This window comes from Budorcas taxicolor, chromosome 10 (genome assembly GCF_023091745.1).
Source record: "Budorcas taxicolor isolate Tak-1 chromosome 10, Takin1.1, whole genome shotgun sequence".
In the NCBI taxonomy this organism is placed as follows: Eukaryota; Metazoa; Chordata; class Mammalia; order Artiodactyla; family Bovidae; genus Budorcas; species Budorcas taxicolor.
Window position 1 is genome coordinate 50,961,198 of NC_068919.1, and position 18,308 is coordinate 50,979,505.

Genomic DNA, 18,308 nt, shown 5'->3' on the forward strand with positions numbered 1-18,308 from the left:
AAGCATAGACACATGTACAGTATTGTTTGTAAAAGAATAAAAAATTGGAAACAAGCTAAATGTCTATCAAGAGGATACATTATAATATATTCAGATAGTGGAATATTAGAGAGCCATCAAAATGAATAATTAAGATCTAGTATATGGAACAACACCAAAAACAAAATTGGGGAAAAGAATAAGTTTCAAAATAAATACAATAAAATTTATTTATACACTATATATAAAATTTTACACACTGTTTTATTATTTATTTGTATTTTGTCCACACAACACAGCATGTGGGATGGTTCCCCGACCAGGGGTTAGACCCAGGCCCCTGTGATGAAAGCACCAAATCCTAACCACTAAGGCACCAGGAAACTCCCTGCATACCTTTTTAAACCCAGAAACTAAGCTATACATTGACAATAAACATATGTGTGTATAGTAAAAGCAGAGAAACATGGTCTGGATAGAGGCCAGTTGCCTCTGAAGGAAGCCTTGGGGCAGGATGGGGTAGAGGGTAAGAAGGACAAAGATTTGAAATGGGAGGAGTAAAATGAGAACTTCTTTAAAGTTCTTTATTTAGGAAAAAAATACAAAATATGCCAAAATGTTAATATCTTTCAATTCCAGAAGAGAGTACATAGGTTTTATTTTTATTATTCTCCATATTTAATTTTTTTCCAGTGCCTTCCCTGGTGGGCCAGTGGTTAGGGCTCTGCGTTTCCAATGCAGGTGGCACAGGTTCAATCCCTGGTTAGGGAGCTAAGACCCCACATGCTGTGCAGTGAGGCCAAACAAAACAAAAATTATAATTTTTTCCAACTGCTAAAAAAAATAAGCAAAGAACGAGGCTAGCTTTGGAGTCAAAAATCTGGGTGTGGGCCTAGCACCATCGTCACCTGTGGAGAGGCTGCTGGCAACTTATTTTTTTAAGACTAAGCTTCAGTTCCCTGTACTAAAAAATGGTGCTAATAATACCGCCCAGAGAGAATTAACGTGGCATGGGAGGTCTAGATGCACAGCCAGGCAACACGATGAACATCCACTCTGAGAGTTTCTCAGATGAGAAGCACAGTCACAGGGACTGCCACGGACAGAGTGTGAGCTTCCAAGTCTCTGAGAAATATATCTGAGCCAATCAGAAATGATTTCAACAAACAGAAAGTGGGTTCAATGACATTTACAAAGAAAAGACCTTCTCCCTTGAAAGGACAGTTCGAATCGTGAATACATTAACCAGTACCAGCAATACCATGAACCTGCAATATTTCAATAATGCATAGAAAAAAGGTTTACATCTGTGTGAGCTTTCTGACACCTTCTAAAACCTTCACATTTTACATCAACCATCTAAGATTTTTAAATCAAGAAGTGGCTAATACAGTGTTAAACACCAGAATTGAAAACTGTAACATTTTCAATTACTGTAAATTCGGCCTCAGCTTATGAGTAGTATCTCCTTGGGGTAGGAGTGTGAGCAGCCCTAGGACAAAAGCATAGCCTTAAAAAAGAGTTCAAGGCTTAGGATCCAATTAAGGGTTGGGAATGGGGTGGTAGTGTGAGTGGGGGCGGGGGGGGGGGGCAGGGTTTGAGCACCTAACTCATGTTTGATGTAGTAAGTCAAGTTCACACCATATCGCTGTCCTGGCAGGAGCGGTAAACTGAGGCACATGGGCAAAGGCAAGGAGGAGCAGATGGGGGGAGGTCCTGAAAGGCAGGGGACCCAGATCTAAGGAGGTCCCCAACCAGCCCAGGAACCAGCATCAGGCCAAGGCGGAGGTGCGCGGGTCATCTAGTTAAGGCAAAATTTCGGAGGCCCTCTCAGGGTCTCACAGACAGTCTCAGCCCCTCACTCACTCTCTGCCCCGCAACAGAAGGCTCATCTGGCCCCAGGACACTACCCATGGCCCAAAAGAGAGAAGGAACTCCCAGGGCAGGGCAAGAGCACACAGTCCTAGGACGGAGGCCCACATGGGTGCCCCACATGGGTGCCCCACTTTCTCCAGAAGTCATTACATTCCCTGGTTTGATATTATTTCACTTTTTGAAGCTGAGTAGCGAGTCTACTCCACTAGAACAAATGCTAATAACTTTTCCACCACAGACGTTGAAAAACACGAGGGCAGTAATGGAATCTCTAGAAACAATGTAGGCCCCTATGGTAGAGTGATATCTAGATGAGCAATTCTCAGATCCGACTCCAAGCTCCCTGGTGGACGTTGGGAAACCCAGCAGAGTATCTGGGGATCTGCATTCAAACAGAACACTGGCGGAGAGTAAAACCACACCGCCAGTTCACTACTCAAGTGCGAAGTGATCCATGTGCTCCCTTTCTGCTGCACAGAAACATCTAGACAGAGGACCAAAGCCAACTACCTGCCCACTTGGCCACAGAGAAGTGGATGGAGGGGAAAAAACTACCCAACGTCTAAATGACACCCACCCCCTTGATGAACCCACTCCAATACTAGGCTAATACCACCCACTGACTATTATTACCGCTGCTGCTACTACAATTCCCAGCAACACTGTTTAGTTGAGATACCAGGGCCTGTGGCTGTCTCAAGGCCTCTACAAAAATATAGCATGCATGAAGGATATTTCATGTCAATATATTGGGTGAGTCAAAAAGTTTGTCCAGGTTTTCCCGTAAGACGTTATGGACATTTCAGCCAAATACATTTCTCTTTTCATCAGATGTACTTCTTTTCATGAAGTGAGTTGAGCTGTGTATTCATGGTGATGGAAGCAAACCAAATGTACTTAAACAAGGAGAGTGCTAAGTTGACTAGTGTTGTATCTTGATTCAGCAAGACATCCTCAGGGCCACTTCCCACATACAAATATAATCAAGCGACAGAGACACTTGGCTGCTTCTGTATTTCCTGGGGTGTGATCAGGTGGGGAGCGCTTCCTCCCGGAGGAAGGAGTTCTTCGAGGCTGCTTCCCATCTCCTTGGCAGATGTCCTTGATAGCTTTTCCATAAATAAGGCTTCAATCTCCAAGATCTTAGGACCAGCCTCCACCTGGCACTTTTAAATTATATTTTAGTACTATCTTTCACCACAGTTCCTTCTTTGATGTCTAGGAACCCATGTTGCTAGAAATACTCTGTGGGTCTTGGAGTTCTCTTGACTCTGTAGCGTCAGGCCATAGAAGCTGAGGTTACAGAATGCGGGTGTTTCCACCAATAAGAGCCCTACGTCATCACATTTTCCTTTCAATAGCATGTCCTTCGTGTTTTGTTCATCCGCTCATCACACATACACACCACCTCTTCCCCGCAGAGAGAGTACAAGTGCTCTTCTAACCACGAACAATGAAAGCAACTGCTTCCAACCCGGAGCAGGCTACCATTTTGTTATCTTCCAAACAGCCGGAGACTAAATCTGGAGAAGAGCTCGTGGGACATGATCTGGAAACAGGGCAATTGAGCGGGTTAGGGTTGTGGGCTCATGGCCACGGCTCCTTTCCCCTTCCCCCAGGTGGCTAATTATCTGAATCTTCTAAACACAGGGTACTTGGTGAAAACGTGTTTTGCACTGTACATTTCAGCACACCACACCACACAAGAATTTTAAAATAAATTGTGTGCTAACAAATGATGGATCCATTTAAACGGGAAGATTCTTGGAACCGAGAGAATTTAATTTTTAATTGCTTTCCTCCAGATAATTTTCCCCTGGGCAGAAAGCTGCTTTGATTGGCAGGGGACTGGGCCTTGATGAGAGCAGGGAAGGAGGCGTCAACCCCCTGTTGACTGAAGATATTTAAAGGTATGTCAGGTGTTCACTGCTTGGGCTGTAGGTTTCTTGCAGCCGTGTGCTCATCCCTGATCTCCTGTGTCCTTCAGCAGCAAGCTAAAGAACTCAACCTGATTTGAGACAAAAGACCCAGACCCAAGACAGCTTGGCAACAGAAGACTGAAGCCCAAGAAGCAAGGATGACTGGAACTCAGCTAACACCAGATAGTAAGATCCAGGAGGGCAGAGCCACTATCTGCCCCGCCCCCAACTGGTGCCCAGCCCCAGCAAAGAGAAAGTGCAGGCAGGGATCTGGTAAATGGATGGATGAGTGAGTTTCTTCATGACTGTTATTTTTTTCAGTGCCTCTGTATTTTCTGGAAAACTCTTGAAAGTCTAAAAGGGGCATTTTTGGGCGTGTGTGCATGTCTATTTGTCAGATCCAGAACTAGTCAGAAGAACCAGTGGTGGGAGGGAGATGACCAATCCCTGATAAACAGCACAAAAGGAGACTTCATTGAGTACGAAGATCTAGCCAAGTGGGGGTATCTGCTCTCACACCTCACACAAGATACTCTGTATCTTTTCTCAGTGAACTTGACCCGATAAGATATATATTAATCCTTCATTTCAAAAGGGCCCCCTTTTACACACACAAATCCCTGTGGAAGTGTACTGTCCCATACAATGAAAAGTCATTATTGAGCTAAGGATGGCAATACCAAGATTGGTTAGTTTTTAGTTAGTATATTTTTAAGAAATTACACTCCACTGGACATGCTTAACATGTCAGGATTCAACGAACCTCAGTAATAATACCTAGATGTTTTGAGAAGAAGGAGCCTATCATTTTAATAAACCAAATTTCTTCACAGACATTATGACTCAGATGACAGCAACGATGGATGGGGACTGGATTCCTGCCCCTGTTGAGTATGAAGCCGTCACAGGGACAGGCTTCCAGACTTCATGGAAGAGAGGGAAACCTGTCCCTAACACTGGTGACAGGTAAAGGTTGCCTCCATCTTCCAGTCAAATTTGCTTCCATGTCTGGGTGGCTGGAGTTCACAGAAAGCACTTCTCTTCTCAAGCCAGAGCTGAGGAGTCCACATGACTAATTCAGCCACCTAGATTTTTCAAACTTTGGTCCAAATTTAGAATATCTTTGCTGATTTCATTCATTACGCAAAGCAGTGAAAAGGCTGAGATCCTACCAACAGCACCGCCTAGTAAACAACAGAGAGTCCTTTATATAGTCTCTATCTTGTCTTCTTCTCTCCTCATAAATGCATACCTGATTAAGGGCTAAATGCCTTTCAGGGCAGCCAGTACTACAAATGTTTCCTTTATGTTGAACAGAAAGCTGAAATGTGCCTCTTTGCAAGTGCCACCCAGTGGCTCCAATCTGCCTTTGCATTGCAATACAAACGAAAATATATTACCTCTTCTCCATGACAGTTTTCCTAAGATGTGAACTCCCTTCTCACGTCTCCCCGTGGCCATCTCCTGTCCAAGTCCTTCAATCATTCCCTGGATTACTAGAGTTCTAGGGTTCTAATACTTTCCAACCTCGTCCTGGACTTCTTAGTGTGCTCATTTGTCCCTTTTCCATGTTTCTAACTTTTAAAAAAAGTTAGAATTGGCTACAGTGATTGAGATTTTAAACCATCCTTCTGTTGTATGAGTTAACATGGTGTACAGGACAAATACCTTAATTCTTATTACCTGATAGAAGTAATTTTTAGTTTAAATTTAGAATTAAAGCTCTCTTTCTCTGTCTCCACCTAACTGTTGAAACCCAGCTGGCCCCAGCTGGCCTCTGAAATTTCAGCCTGCGATTTCACTTCAATGGTTGGTCTTTCAGACATCATTGGCACTTAGAATAGCTATATTCGGGAGATATTACATCAGAGACACTAAAGCAAGATATGGACAGTGATCTTTAGATGCTTCCTTATTTGCATATATAAATACTCCCCTGTGCTGTGCTAAGTCATTTCAGTTGTGTCTCTTTGCAGCCCTGTGAACTGCAGCCTGCTAGGCTCCTCTGTCCATGGAATTTTCCAGGTGAGAATACTAGAGTGGGTTGCCATGCCCTCCTCCAGGAGATCTTCCAGACCCAGGGATCGAACCCCCATCTCTTACATCTCCCTGCATTGGCAGGTAGGTCCTTTACCACTAGCACCACCTGGGAAGTCCTAATTATTCCCCTACTGCTTTCAAATCGGTATGTTTATTAGATTCCAGAAGTAACTTAGAATTCTAAACTTGAAAATGTCTTTTTAAAAAGACCAATCAGGGCTTCCAGTGTTCAGCGGTGAAGAATACACCTGCCAATGCAGAAGACACAGGTTCAACCCCTGGCTGGGGAAGATCTCAGGGCAACTAAGTCTGTGTGCCACAACTACTGAGCCTGTGCTCTACAGCCCAGGAATCGCACTACTAAGCCCTCATGCCACAATTACTGAAGCCCACGCACCCCAGAGCCCAAGCTCCACAAGAGAAGCTACCACAATGAGAAGCCCTCATGCTGCAACCAGAGTGTAGCCCCTGCCCTCCGTAACTAGAGAAGCCCCACAGAAGCCCCGAGCAATGCAGACCCAGTGCAGCCAAAAATTAAGTAGATTATTTTTTAAAAAAAGACCGATCATTAAACCCTTACAGATGAAAACTGAATCAGAAGCCAATGCACATGAGGTTTTGTTCACCATTCTCTAATATTAGACAGGGAAACAATGCAGACAGTACCCTGTGGTGAGGCGGGAGAAATGCAGTATGCCACAGCCAAGGAGCCCCTTGGGGAAATGAGGGGCAGCCGGCCGCAGACACCATGAGTGTGGAGTCAGAAGCAGAAAAGCCACAGTCTGACTGCCACGGTTCCTGAGATGCTAACTGTGACAAAGTGATGCTTTTCTTTCGGAAACACCCGACATCTACCCAGTGCTGATCCGGGGCAAGGCCTGCCCATCACTTCTGCTGACAGTGCTCCTGCCCAGCGGGGCCAAGGGACCGCGAAACTGCATCAGGATTTCCTCATTTGAGCGCCTGCTCCCCCTTCTCCTATTCTACTCCACTCGGGCCAATCACACTGTGTTAGTGGGTTTCTCATTTGGGTGAAGATTTTATCTAATGTGTGTTTGTCCTACACACAATTGAAAAAGGTGTCCCTCCCCATCCTCACAATTCCCTGACTTTAGCCGAGGAATTTTAGCTCCAACATTTTAGAGATTAATTTAAAAAAAGATATATTGTTTAATCTATCATATGTGTAAATTATTAGAAGTAGATACTTTTCATTTTAATAATGCATTAACAAGTAACTGATTTTCAGAGTTGTGCTTAATATAAGCACACATAATGCTTTTTTCAGTTTTTCTGTTTAATTAAAACGAAACCTTTTCTTTGCAAGTTAGAGAATGAGTCCCTAGGGAATCCTTATAACCTTGTTAGTACTAACTGCTCTTGTTTCTGATTTTTTTAATTGAATAAGAGAAAGAAAATATGTTGTACACAGCACGGATTTTCTCCTATGGAGCATACCACAAGAGAGAGACAGGTTACTATAACACAACTTAAAAGAAAATTTTTTTTCCTCCTAGAGAAATATAAATGTTCAACTTATCTGTTTTTTCATTTAGAAAAACAGGATAGTAAACTATGTCCAACAATTAGTAAGCATGTACCTTGGTTTCATACTATACAGTTAAAGAGAAAAAGGACCCTTTGGTCCCTGAGCTGAAGGCACCCACCTGAATAGGGGGGTGAATTTATGAAATGTGCCTCCCAGCTTTCTTAACTGTAACCTTTTGATCTGGAGAGAGCCCTCTTTTAGAGGGATCATCACTAGTCCAAAGGGGATATATGAGGAGCTTCTCCTTTGGGCCAAGACAGCAGTGGCCTGAGCTAGTTCACTGCGAACTACAGAAGACAGAGCTGAGAGTCATATCTGTCTCTGGGGCTGAAGAGTCCCCACCACAAGAAGCAATCTCACGCCCATGACCCCTCACAAGGACTTACCTCCTCAACCATCTGCTTGACTTTCTTCTGCTGGCAATGCACCATGTCATCTAGGTGTCGGATCCGCTCCCGGAGGCTGGCTGATGCCTCCTCCAGCTGCTGATACCTAACAGAGGTAGAAGACAGAGCCAGTGAACCCTTGACCGACGCAGCAAGACCAGCACACGAAGTCACTGCTCGAAAGAAACAAGATGCACTCTTCCTACTTTGTATGTATCCTAGTTTATTAACCACTGACCAACCACCCCCACTGAAGAAGGAACACAGGACCCTTTTTCAAATTCCCACTTGCAACTTTCACCCTGTGTAAAGACAGTTACTTTACCTCCCAAGAGCTGAGAGAAAATAATTTTTTTGCACCACTTACAGATATGAGAGACTGTGTCTTTGGGGGTTAAAACAATATCGGGACATCCAGTAATTGCTACAATTAGGAAAACAGAGAAGAGTCTAGCAACCCAACAACATATCTGAAATCAAGTGGCAGAGTACTGGGAAAGCAGAATTACAGTTGTTCCACACACCATTTATTTTGAGAAAATGGGAAATATGCTGAAACACCCTTCCTCCATCAAAACAGAATAGACCACCTCAGAAAATATTTCATGTTTAAAAAAAAAAAACCCAGCACAGATTATCCTCAGACTCTACTTGGTTCAAAGAAACCCAAGGAACCAGCAGATGGACTCTTTTCTTTGGGGCCACTAAACTAGAACTCGGACAAAGGGTCTGGTGGTCTGCTTACCACTTCCCGTCTCTGCTGGGTCCCTCCTTAGCACAACCTTAAAAACTAGGGAGGATTCCTAGAACTCTGCAAACTCTGATGTCACGTAAGAGGAAGGAGAACAGGTATTTTTCAGCACACATTGTGACAGGCAGTACAGCCAACAGTTCTCTCACAATAATAACCCAATGAGATGGGCACTATTAGTATCACTTTAATTCATCCCACTTTAAAAAAGAATTCTTATTTTACAGAGAAGCAAAGGATCTCAGGCAGATTAAGTAACTTGCTCAAATGCTCAGCACATGCCAACCTCGTCTCCCTTCACTAAAGGGCCACGTGTGGACTCTCTGCCTTCTGGTTTCCAGAATAGGCAGTTCATTGCTCCTGCATTTCCCATGCAGGGCTTTATACACTCACAAACAAGGGACAAGGCAAGGTTTCACTGAAGAATGTTTGGAAACAAAGACATTGTAAAATTTGTTTCCACGGCAATGGTTATTAGTCACTGTTGAGTTTTCTCATCAACAAGGTGCATCCTGTGGAGCTCAAGGTTATGAGGAACATTTATAGACAGAACTTTGGCACTAGTGACAGGCATTGACGTGTTCCACTGTTCTAACAACCACCCCTGGGCTGCAAGATATGGCTGGAAGCTCCCAGTCCAGCGTTTTACATGTTATCAGTCTGCAGAGTGATAACCAAACGAATGAAAATGCAAGGACCAAGTGAGCCCACACAAACACAGTGTGTCCACCATTAATCCATTATAAAACAAAGGACGGTATATCTTACCTTTCTTTGTTAGAATCGGTTATTTCCGCTGACATTTCTGTTTCATGCTCCAGGAGTTGAAGTTGAAGTTGATGGCGTTCCTAAAACAGACAGACATTAATATTTAACTGATGGATCCCAAGTTGGCTAAAGAATGTACAGCAAGCAACTCCAATACTAGTCAGTTCAAATCTATGTGACACCTATGGGCTTTTACACACTCACTCACTGGCGTCCGAACAAATCTCAAAATTTCAAATTTGCTAGTGTGTATTTATAGACGTATTTATGTGTTAGAGACAAATAACATGGGTAAGCCATTCAAGATTTATCTTTTAAAAAGTATTTCATCAGCCAAGGCTCAGATGTCTTATGAAAATTTACAGTTCTAAATAATGATAATCAATACTCTAAATGAGCAACCTGTGATACTACGAATTTCTTGATTATTTTCTGAATCCTCAGTAGGGTCTGGAATTCTGTAATATTCTATAAATTAACTGGGGGTAGTGTTTACACAGCTGTGTTTACTTGTAAAAACATACTGTAAAAATCAGAATAAATGTGCTGCAATGACCTCCACATTCTAATCCCTGAAACTTGTGAACATGTTGCCTTACATGGAAAAAGGAACTTAGCAGACATGATTAAGTTAATAATCTTGAAATGGGGATGAAATGGGGAGATTATCCTGAATTATCTGGTTGGGCCCTTATAGGAAGAAGGGTTAGAGTCAAGAGTTGGACACAGGCTGGGAGGTGCTATAATGCTAATTTAGCAGCTGGAGAATGGGGCCATGCACCAAGGAATATAATTAGTCTCTCAAAGGGAGCAAAGGTGAGGAAATGGATTCTCCTCTGGAGCTCCCAACAGCCCTGCCCACACCTTGATTTTAGGACTTCTGATCTCCTAAAGATGGTAACTCTATGATGTTTTAAAGCCACTAACTGTAGTAAATGATTGCAGTATCAATAGGAAACCAATAAGTTGTGCATGTAAGATTTGTACAGGGATTTCCCTGGTGGTCCAGTGTGGCTAACACTCTGCATTCCCAATCCAGAGGGCCCGGGTGTGATTCCTGGTCAGGGGACTACATCCCACATGCCACAACTAAGGCACAATGCAGTCAAATAAACAAATATTTATTAAGAAGATTTGCACACATTTCTGTATAAATTTAGTTTACCTTAAAAAAGTAAAAAGAATATGGACATTTCTTTGAACACAGTGAAAAATATTAATAAAGATATAGTGTCCATTACCACCAAAATTGCACCAGAAATACATTACAACTGTTAGTATGACAAATTTCCTTAAAATGAAATTTATCAAATCCTGCTCACTAATCGAGAGGAGACTCTTCTGCTTGGGGGCTTTCTTTAAGTATGGCTGTGTCTCATCTTTACCCTCAGAAATTCTGCCCAACAAGCTCTGACTAGTTATACAGATCCCAAACTTCTCTCCCACCAAATATGAAAAGCAAATCCTTGAAACTTGAACTCCCACAACTTCTGAAGCTGTCAGCAGTAGCAGACAAGGGATAGTCAGAGAGGGAAGCAGTACACTCTGGAAGGGAGGGTATCATTAACATATTCAGAATAAAGGGAGACCAACTTTTTCGTGGGGTTTTGTTACTTCTTTTAAATCTCTACAGTGAATGCACAGACTAACTGTCCCCATGGTTTCTGCCACTGGCTGGAAATTTACATGAGCCCTGAAATAACAGTGATGAATTCTTAACAAGTGAGCCTTCCCTCCAACTCCCCAAAAAGCTGTCATAAAGTAGGACAAGGCCTGGCTTACAGTATACTTTAAATTTTGATATTTTCCTAAGTTGAGGTACAACAAATCTTAAGTGGACACTGCACAATCCCTTGACATATCTGTATTCACATTACCTGGTGGAACCACCACCAAGATCAAGGCATAGAGTACTATCTATTCTGCAGAAGGGTCTCTGATAGAACACACTCCTTAAAAGACTTTAACTGATGAAGAAAAAAAGAAAGCTGTTTTGGACACAATGTTGAGAAACAGTAAACTAAGGGGTACAGCAGAGAAGCCATTCAAAAGCACATGGTTTGTCCTCGAGAAAAATCCAAAAATATGTGAGAACAGGATACAAAGTCTGTAGGTATGTTGTTCACAACGTGTGACAGAGGTTTGCCATGGTTCCTGCTCTCACAGATTTAGCCGTGAAGGGCGAAAAACAGTAAATGGCCACATCTAATCTTAGCTACCTAAAGCAAGCGTTTTGCTAGCCTAAATGAGAAAAGTTACGAGAAAGGACAACAGATTCTCAATCACTAGAGAAAAAGCCAGGAGGACGTGGGGAACATTTTATGCCACACAACCACGGGGAGGGAGGGCCAGCCTTACTAGCACCCTAGCCCCCCAGCCACAAACCCCCATGCAGGCTCCACACGGACATCAGCGGGAAAATGTTGGGAACTTTCCAGAAGCCCAAGGAGACAAAGAAACTAAGCTATAGGACAGGTCCAGCTGGAAACAAAAAAAAAAAGTTGACACCAGGGGCAGACATTTATGCAAGTCACAACCTAAAAATCAGAGCCACACATTTTTTGAGCCCCTACTCTATATATGCCAGGCACTGCCCTAAACATGTGGCCTGGATTTTTCTTGTTGACTCCTCACAAAAGGCCTAAGAATAAGAATTACTATTATCAACATTTTACAGAAGAGGAACCTGAATTTGGAAGAGTCAAGTAACTTCTTGCAACTAGAAAAAGAGGCAAGACTCAAACCCTAGGTTCATGTGATTCTAAAACATGGATAGTCTGTCTGTCTGTGAGTGAGAACCACCCGCTCACCTGGCTCCTGTTTGCTGCAGGATAGCCTGTCACTCGGGGGGAGTGTGCTTTAACCAGCACCTTCTGCTGTTGCAGGAGCAAGGCGATGTAGGGGAAAGCTTGCCTGCATTCCAGAAAATGCCTTCACTGCCCAATCATTACAACCACCATCTACAACCAGTACTGACGTCAGCCCTAACCATGCCACTGATCTTCTCTTCAAGACAAGATAGGATTCTGCTTTCCCAGAGGGTAGAGGTGAAATTGTAACTGACTCTCTATTTGTTCAAGTCCCTCCCCTCAAAAGATATTACTTAAAAGAAGAGACCCCTGGCCAGCTGAGAAGCTCTGTTTAAGGCTATTCCCACCTTCCTGGTCAGAGGAGTGTAGCGGGGACCAGGCCACAGACATCATAGGTCAGCCCTCTTCTCGGAACCAGCCGGAAGCCCAGCTGTTGATCCTGCTTCCCCTGTCATTCCCCCTCCCTCCATCATTGGCCTGGGGATTCCCAGTGTCCAGTGTGGGTCACAGGATGCCCAGGGGTGGTCTCAGCTGATCCCCACTCTTTTGTAAACTCACACAGCTAGAGAGCCACTTCCTAGAACCCACAGCTCTAGTCCTCAACCACCACTCTCCCTTGGAAGTCAGCTGTCACTTGGTAAAGGTCATCCTCCCTTCATCTTTCTTGCTTTTTCTCTTTCCTCTCTCCCACCTCTCCTCTTTTCTCCACTTCCCACCTCATTTCTTCCCTCTCTCTAGACTGGCTCATTATCCCAGCTGAGCTCCTGTCTCCTGCAGGCCTCTCCCTGCTCCACCCCCACCCACAGAGAGCAAAGTTCCCTACTCTGACGCATAACCAACCCTTCAGACCCCGGTCCCAGAAACAACTGGCTTGGGGTGTCGACGTAACATGGAAATAGGGCTTGACTGCCTGCCAGGGAAACCAAGTTCATGCTGAGGGCCCCAGCAAAGCAGGGCTGCTAAAAGATTAATTTCTGTAAATAATTTTGTATGTAATGATGTTAGAGGCATCAGAATTTTCAACATAGGAACACTCAGGACTTGTTGAAACTTCCATATACTTTACTGTTTGCTATCTCTTTTTTTTCTAGATTTTTAATTGGAGGATAATGGCTTTACATCCATATACTTTATTTTATAGTTCTGTCTTTGTTATTTCAAGTCACAAGTTGTAGGAATGAGAGGGATCTGTGGTGAGGGCTTCTCACACCTTTGGGCAGGCCTGAGGGGAGTTGTTACCCTGCAGGGAGGCTGGGCAAGGGCCCTGCGGGCTCCAAGCTGTGTTACCTTCTCCATGCGCTCAATCAGCCTGTCCAGCTCCCCGATCCTCTGGTCCTTCTCCTCGAGGCTGATCTCTGCCACCTGCATCTTTTTATTGGCTTCTTCAATGGCTTTCAGAAAACTATTGGTTTCTTCCTGCAGAAGAAACACACTCTTCTCAGAAGAGCACGCAGTTACTACCAATCAGGGTTCAAACAGCTCAGGCCTTGCTAAATCATCTTGTCTCTTTAGAAGCATGACTCGGCATGACCCGGGAGCCTAGAAGAGTCTCAGAGAATCATGAACTCAAATTCCATGATTCTGGTTCTAACCAATGAATAAAAGACACATTGCAAGGGCCTAGTTAACTTTCTGCCTTTTTCCACCCCCCTTAAAGAAAAAAAGAACCTACAAATGTTATTTATCTCCTGACAAGATGCTCAAAGTATCACTGTATTTGCCAACAACATAAAGGGAATTAGGGCTGGAAGTGGAATTGAATGCAGAGTGCCCAGATCTTTCTCCCAAACACCAACTCAGTCAATTATTCAGCACATGTACTAAGCCTGTGAGGACACAAAATAAGGCAGATCGAGTCCCTGTCCTCAAGGAATCGATGCTCTGCTAGAGAACCCAAGATTGGAGATGCACAGCCCAGCTCTAATAACAGGGACAAGAGAATTCCACAGCAGAGGACAGAGAACGGGCTTCCCCAGGACAGGGGACACTTGCAGCTGTGTGAGGAGGAAAGACTCCATTCGTGGAGATGCTGGCATCTTCAAGACTCTCAGGGACCATAAGCAGGATGGGGACAGGGAAGGAGGAGAAGATGCGGTAAGGAAATGCACAGCTGCAGGTAAGCCAGGATCAGCCTGGATGTGGCAAATGGTCAGACTGGCTGGAGAAGGGGGTGTACTGAAAGCCCAAGGTTGAGGGCTCTTTTAAGCAGGGAGGAAGGTGAATAAAGGGAAGGAGAAGGGAGAGGAGTGAGTGGCACATACTAAACCCATGTTAGAGTCCACTAACTCACCTCCGAGCACACACCTTCCCATTTAAAGCTCACCAACAATAATGCCCCCAACACTCCCTGGTTGTTCCATCAGCAGGTGGGACATACACACCAGGAGAGCCTCCTTCTCCGCATTGTGCCGCTGCTGCTCCTCCTGCAGCTTCTCTTCGTACTGGCTGTACAGCTTCCGGGTCATCTCTCTCATCACCTCCGCGTTGGCTTGTTGGGAGGATTCCACCTGCAAAGAGACTCACTTCAGAGCTACAGCTTCAGCAGGTTCTGGCGAATCTGCACCTTACACTCTGTATGTGTTGAGCATGAACTCACAGAGGAGTGGGCCCAGGGGCAATGGCTCTGCAGGGGACAGAGGCAGCAGGAACTGATGGGGAAAGAGATAGAAGGAAGAAGGAAAAGGGACGAGCAGGTGCATGGAACGTTAAAAGTAGCCCTGTAAATTTATTTACATGATACTAATATTATCAGGAAAAGGTGTTCCATGAATGACTTTTCACAAGGTGGAAACATACTTCTCTATCAACACTGCACCTCAAATCTAACTGTTTTAAAACTGAATTCTCTTTAAAACGTGCTCCACTGCCTTATTTTTTCTCTATTTGTATTTGGCTGCGTTGGGTCTTAGGGCACACAGGATCTTTGTGGCTTCATGTGGGATCTTTTACTGTGGGACACGGACTCCAGTTGTGGCACACAGACTCAGTAATTGCAGCGGGCAGGCTTAGTTGTCACACAGCATGTGAGATCTTAGTTCCCCGACCGGGGATCAAACCCATGTTCCCTACATTGCAAGGTGGATTCTTAACCACCAGGGAAGACCCTGCACTGTCTTATTAACCCCTTTCTTCAGTGTCTTTTCCTGTGTAATGTTATTTTGCTCCTGAAATTTTATCATACTTTATTCTATCAGTTTTAACAACCCTTTTTCTCTAGGTAATATTGTTGTTGTTCAGTCGCTAAGTTTTGTCTGACTCTTGCAACTCCATGGACTGCAGCATGCCAGGCTTCCCTGTCCCTTCACTCTGCTAGATAATATATCCTCATCCTAACTGGCCTCAGAAAGACATGCTTCTTGAAAGTCTTGAGTACTCAAGAATCTAAGCAATTTGAGTTATAAATCATGAGGGTATTCTCCCACAAGGCATTCTCCTCTAGAACAGCCTAAGGCTGTGCTGAACACAATCTGAAAAGCACAGATTCAAATGAAAACAAATTCACTCTGTTGTGGGATGAAAATAAGACCACTACATTATCAGAATTGGGTCAGAGCAGGATAAACTATAAAATTAAAAAATAAAAAGGTTTGCTATATGAAGAAACAGGGAATAAGAGAGGAAAGGGCAGATACAGAGGTTCTATTTCTTACACTTGTTTCATAGAGCTGACTTTGAAACCAATAATTTACCTGATATAAAAATTAAATTTTAAATAATAATCTTGTTTAATTGTTTAAACAATTAAATTGTTAAACAATTAACAATTTTAAACAATTACCAAGATCATTCACTGTGAAAAGTAGAGTCTTTTCAACAAATAGTGCTGGGACAATTGGATTTGTCACATACAAAAGAATGAAGTTGGGTCCCTAAAACACCATATATAAAAATGAACTCAAAATGGATAAAAAACTTAAAATGTTAAAGCCAAAACTACGAAACTCTTAGAAAGAAAATTTGTGACTTTTGATTAAGCAATGGCTTCTCAGATATGACTCCAAAAGCACAACTGACAAAAAAAGATACATAAATTTGACTTCACCGATCTTCAATATTAAAAACTGCTGTGCTTCAAAGGATACCATCAAGAAATTGAAAAGACAACACAGAGAGTGAGGGGAAATTCTTTCCAATTATACATCTAATAATTTGTATCCAGAATATATAAAGAATTTTTACAACTCAACAATAACCCAATTTTAAAATGGACAAGGGATCTGACAGACACTCCAGAAAAAATATACAAATGACCAACAAATGCATGAAACAATGCTCAACATCACTCGTTATCAAGGATGCAAAACTACAGTTAACTACCACTTCACATGCACGAGGATGGCCATAATCAGTAAGACAGTGACCAGTGCTGGCAAGAATGGGGAGAAACTGGAATGCTCCTACATGGTATGGTGGTAGGAATGTAAAATGGTGTATGCCTACCTCTACATTACCTTTCATATTGTTTGACATTTTCCCCCCACGTGCATATACTAAAAAAAAATAAGTCAGAAGAGCAGGAAAGCCTTTGAAGAGAAGGTGCCACATGGAATTGAAACCATCTTATTAGCTGCACTCACCAATCAGTCCCTAGAGAAGACTTCAGCTCATGTAAGAAATCTGGACTCATCCTTTCCATACTTTTGTGCTTTCCCAACTGTCAGTTGGAAATGTTCCCATGTGGTTTGCTGAACCTAATCTGGGGGCTCCTGGGGGCTTGCACAGACCCAGCTTAGGAGATGAGAAAAAGTAAAGTGGGCAGACAGGCATATGTTTGGGGTGGCTGTTGCTTCCTTTCTGCCTAGGCCCTGCCCTCGCCTGTAAAGCTCAGGCCATTAACTTTATGCCTCTCAAAGTGTGTTTGTGTCTCTTCCCTCCAGCTGATTGCTAATTCAAGAGAGCTGAGTTAGCTGGGTAGATAATCTCTATATAAGCAAGGTATACTACAACCTTAAGAGGTGACATGATGTTTATTCCAAAGACTGGACCAAAGTCTCTCCCGATGCCCTCTACATCTCCTTTCTCATCACTAGGCAAGTTTTGCTGCCAAGAAGCCACAACATGGGAAATCCTGAACAGAGATTATCACGAACTGAGAGAGACCCAGTGTGTGCTGTGCTTCATCTCCACTTTGAGAACAAGCTCTGTCCCTCATGTCCTGCTGACACTGCATCCAGGTTACGTGAAATACTGTCACTTCTTAAATTGCTATTTTGAGGTAAAGCATTAGCTTCCAAAACACAATTGCAGGCTGGGTTAGAGGCTTGGTCTCCCTGATGCCACAGCACTGGAACAGACGGGTGCGGAGCATGGATGGAGAGAGCAGACACTGAATACGTATTTGTGAGATGAATAACCACAGAAAGATCCTGCCCTGGGGGAGAAACTCCTAACAGTCACTTCAGAATGTTTCAGCAACAAACCCCTTTTTTTTGAAGTAACTCTTGTGCAGAAATACAATACATGAAAGCATAAATAGAAGAACAGCCCTGTCTGAAGTGAAAGCAGGGAGGAGCTGACCATGTAGCTCCCTGGCTCCTTCCCCTCCCCCAGGTGGTTGTGTTTGGCCAAGTGGGTGGTGATGGCAGGGCCCATGGGCAGCCATCGTGGAGACCACGCAGTGTGGGACAGCAGCCTGTCCTCCCCATCAGCTGCCCCGTGGGTAGACCTTATGGAGATGACCATGTAGCCCAGGCTATTCCCCTAATTATTAACAGCACTTCCTTCCACTCCCAAACATACTCAGTCATGCAATAAATCATGTGAGTACACAACCTGTATATTGTTGTGTACTGTATATTGTCTGTATATACTGTATACTGTATACATACTGTATATCAAGGCTGTATATTGTCACCCTGCTTACTTAACTTCTGTGCAGAGTACATCATGAGAAACGCTGGTCTGGATGAAGCACAAGCTGGAATCAAGATTGCCAGGAGAAATATCAATAACCTCAGATATGCAGATGACACCACCCTTATGCAGAAAGTGAAGAACTAAAGAGCCTCTTGATGAAAGTGAAAGAGGAGAGTGAAAAAGTTGGCTTAAAGCTCAACATTCAGAAATCTAAGATCATGGTATCCGGTCCCATCACTTCATGTCAAATAGATGGGGAAACTGGCTGATTTTATTTTGTGGGGCTCCAAAATCACTGCAGATGGTGATTGCAGCCACGAAATTAAAAGACGCTTACTCCTTGGAAGGAAAGTTATGACCAACCTAGACAGCCTA

At 43.5% G+C, this 18,308-nt stretch overlaps 1 protein-coding gene across 1 annotated transcript in view; it reads right to left on the bottom strand.

Annotated features, from left to right (window-relative positions):
• MYZAP (myocardial zonula adherens protein) overlaps positions 1-18,308 on the bottom strand; it is a 141,806-nt gene that overhangs the window by 80,745 nt on the left and 42,753 nt on the right. The window contains exons 7-10 of the mRNA XM_052646324.1: positions 14,459-14,584; positions 13,365-13,493; positions 9,268-9,347; positions 7,749-7,854 (exon numbers count right to left, since the gene is read on the bottom strand). Coding sequence (XP_052502284.1) covers positions 7,749-7,854; positions 9,268-9,347; positions 13,365-13,493; positions 14,459-14,584 — 441 coding nt within the window. The remainder of the gene's footprint in view (positions 1-7,748; positions 7,855-9,267; positions 9,348-13,364; positions 13,494-14,458; positions 14,585-18,308) is intronic.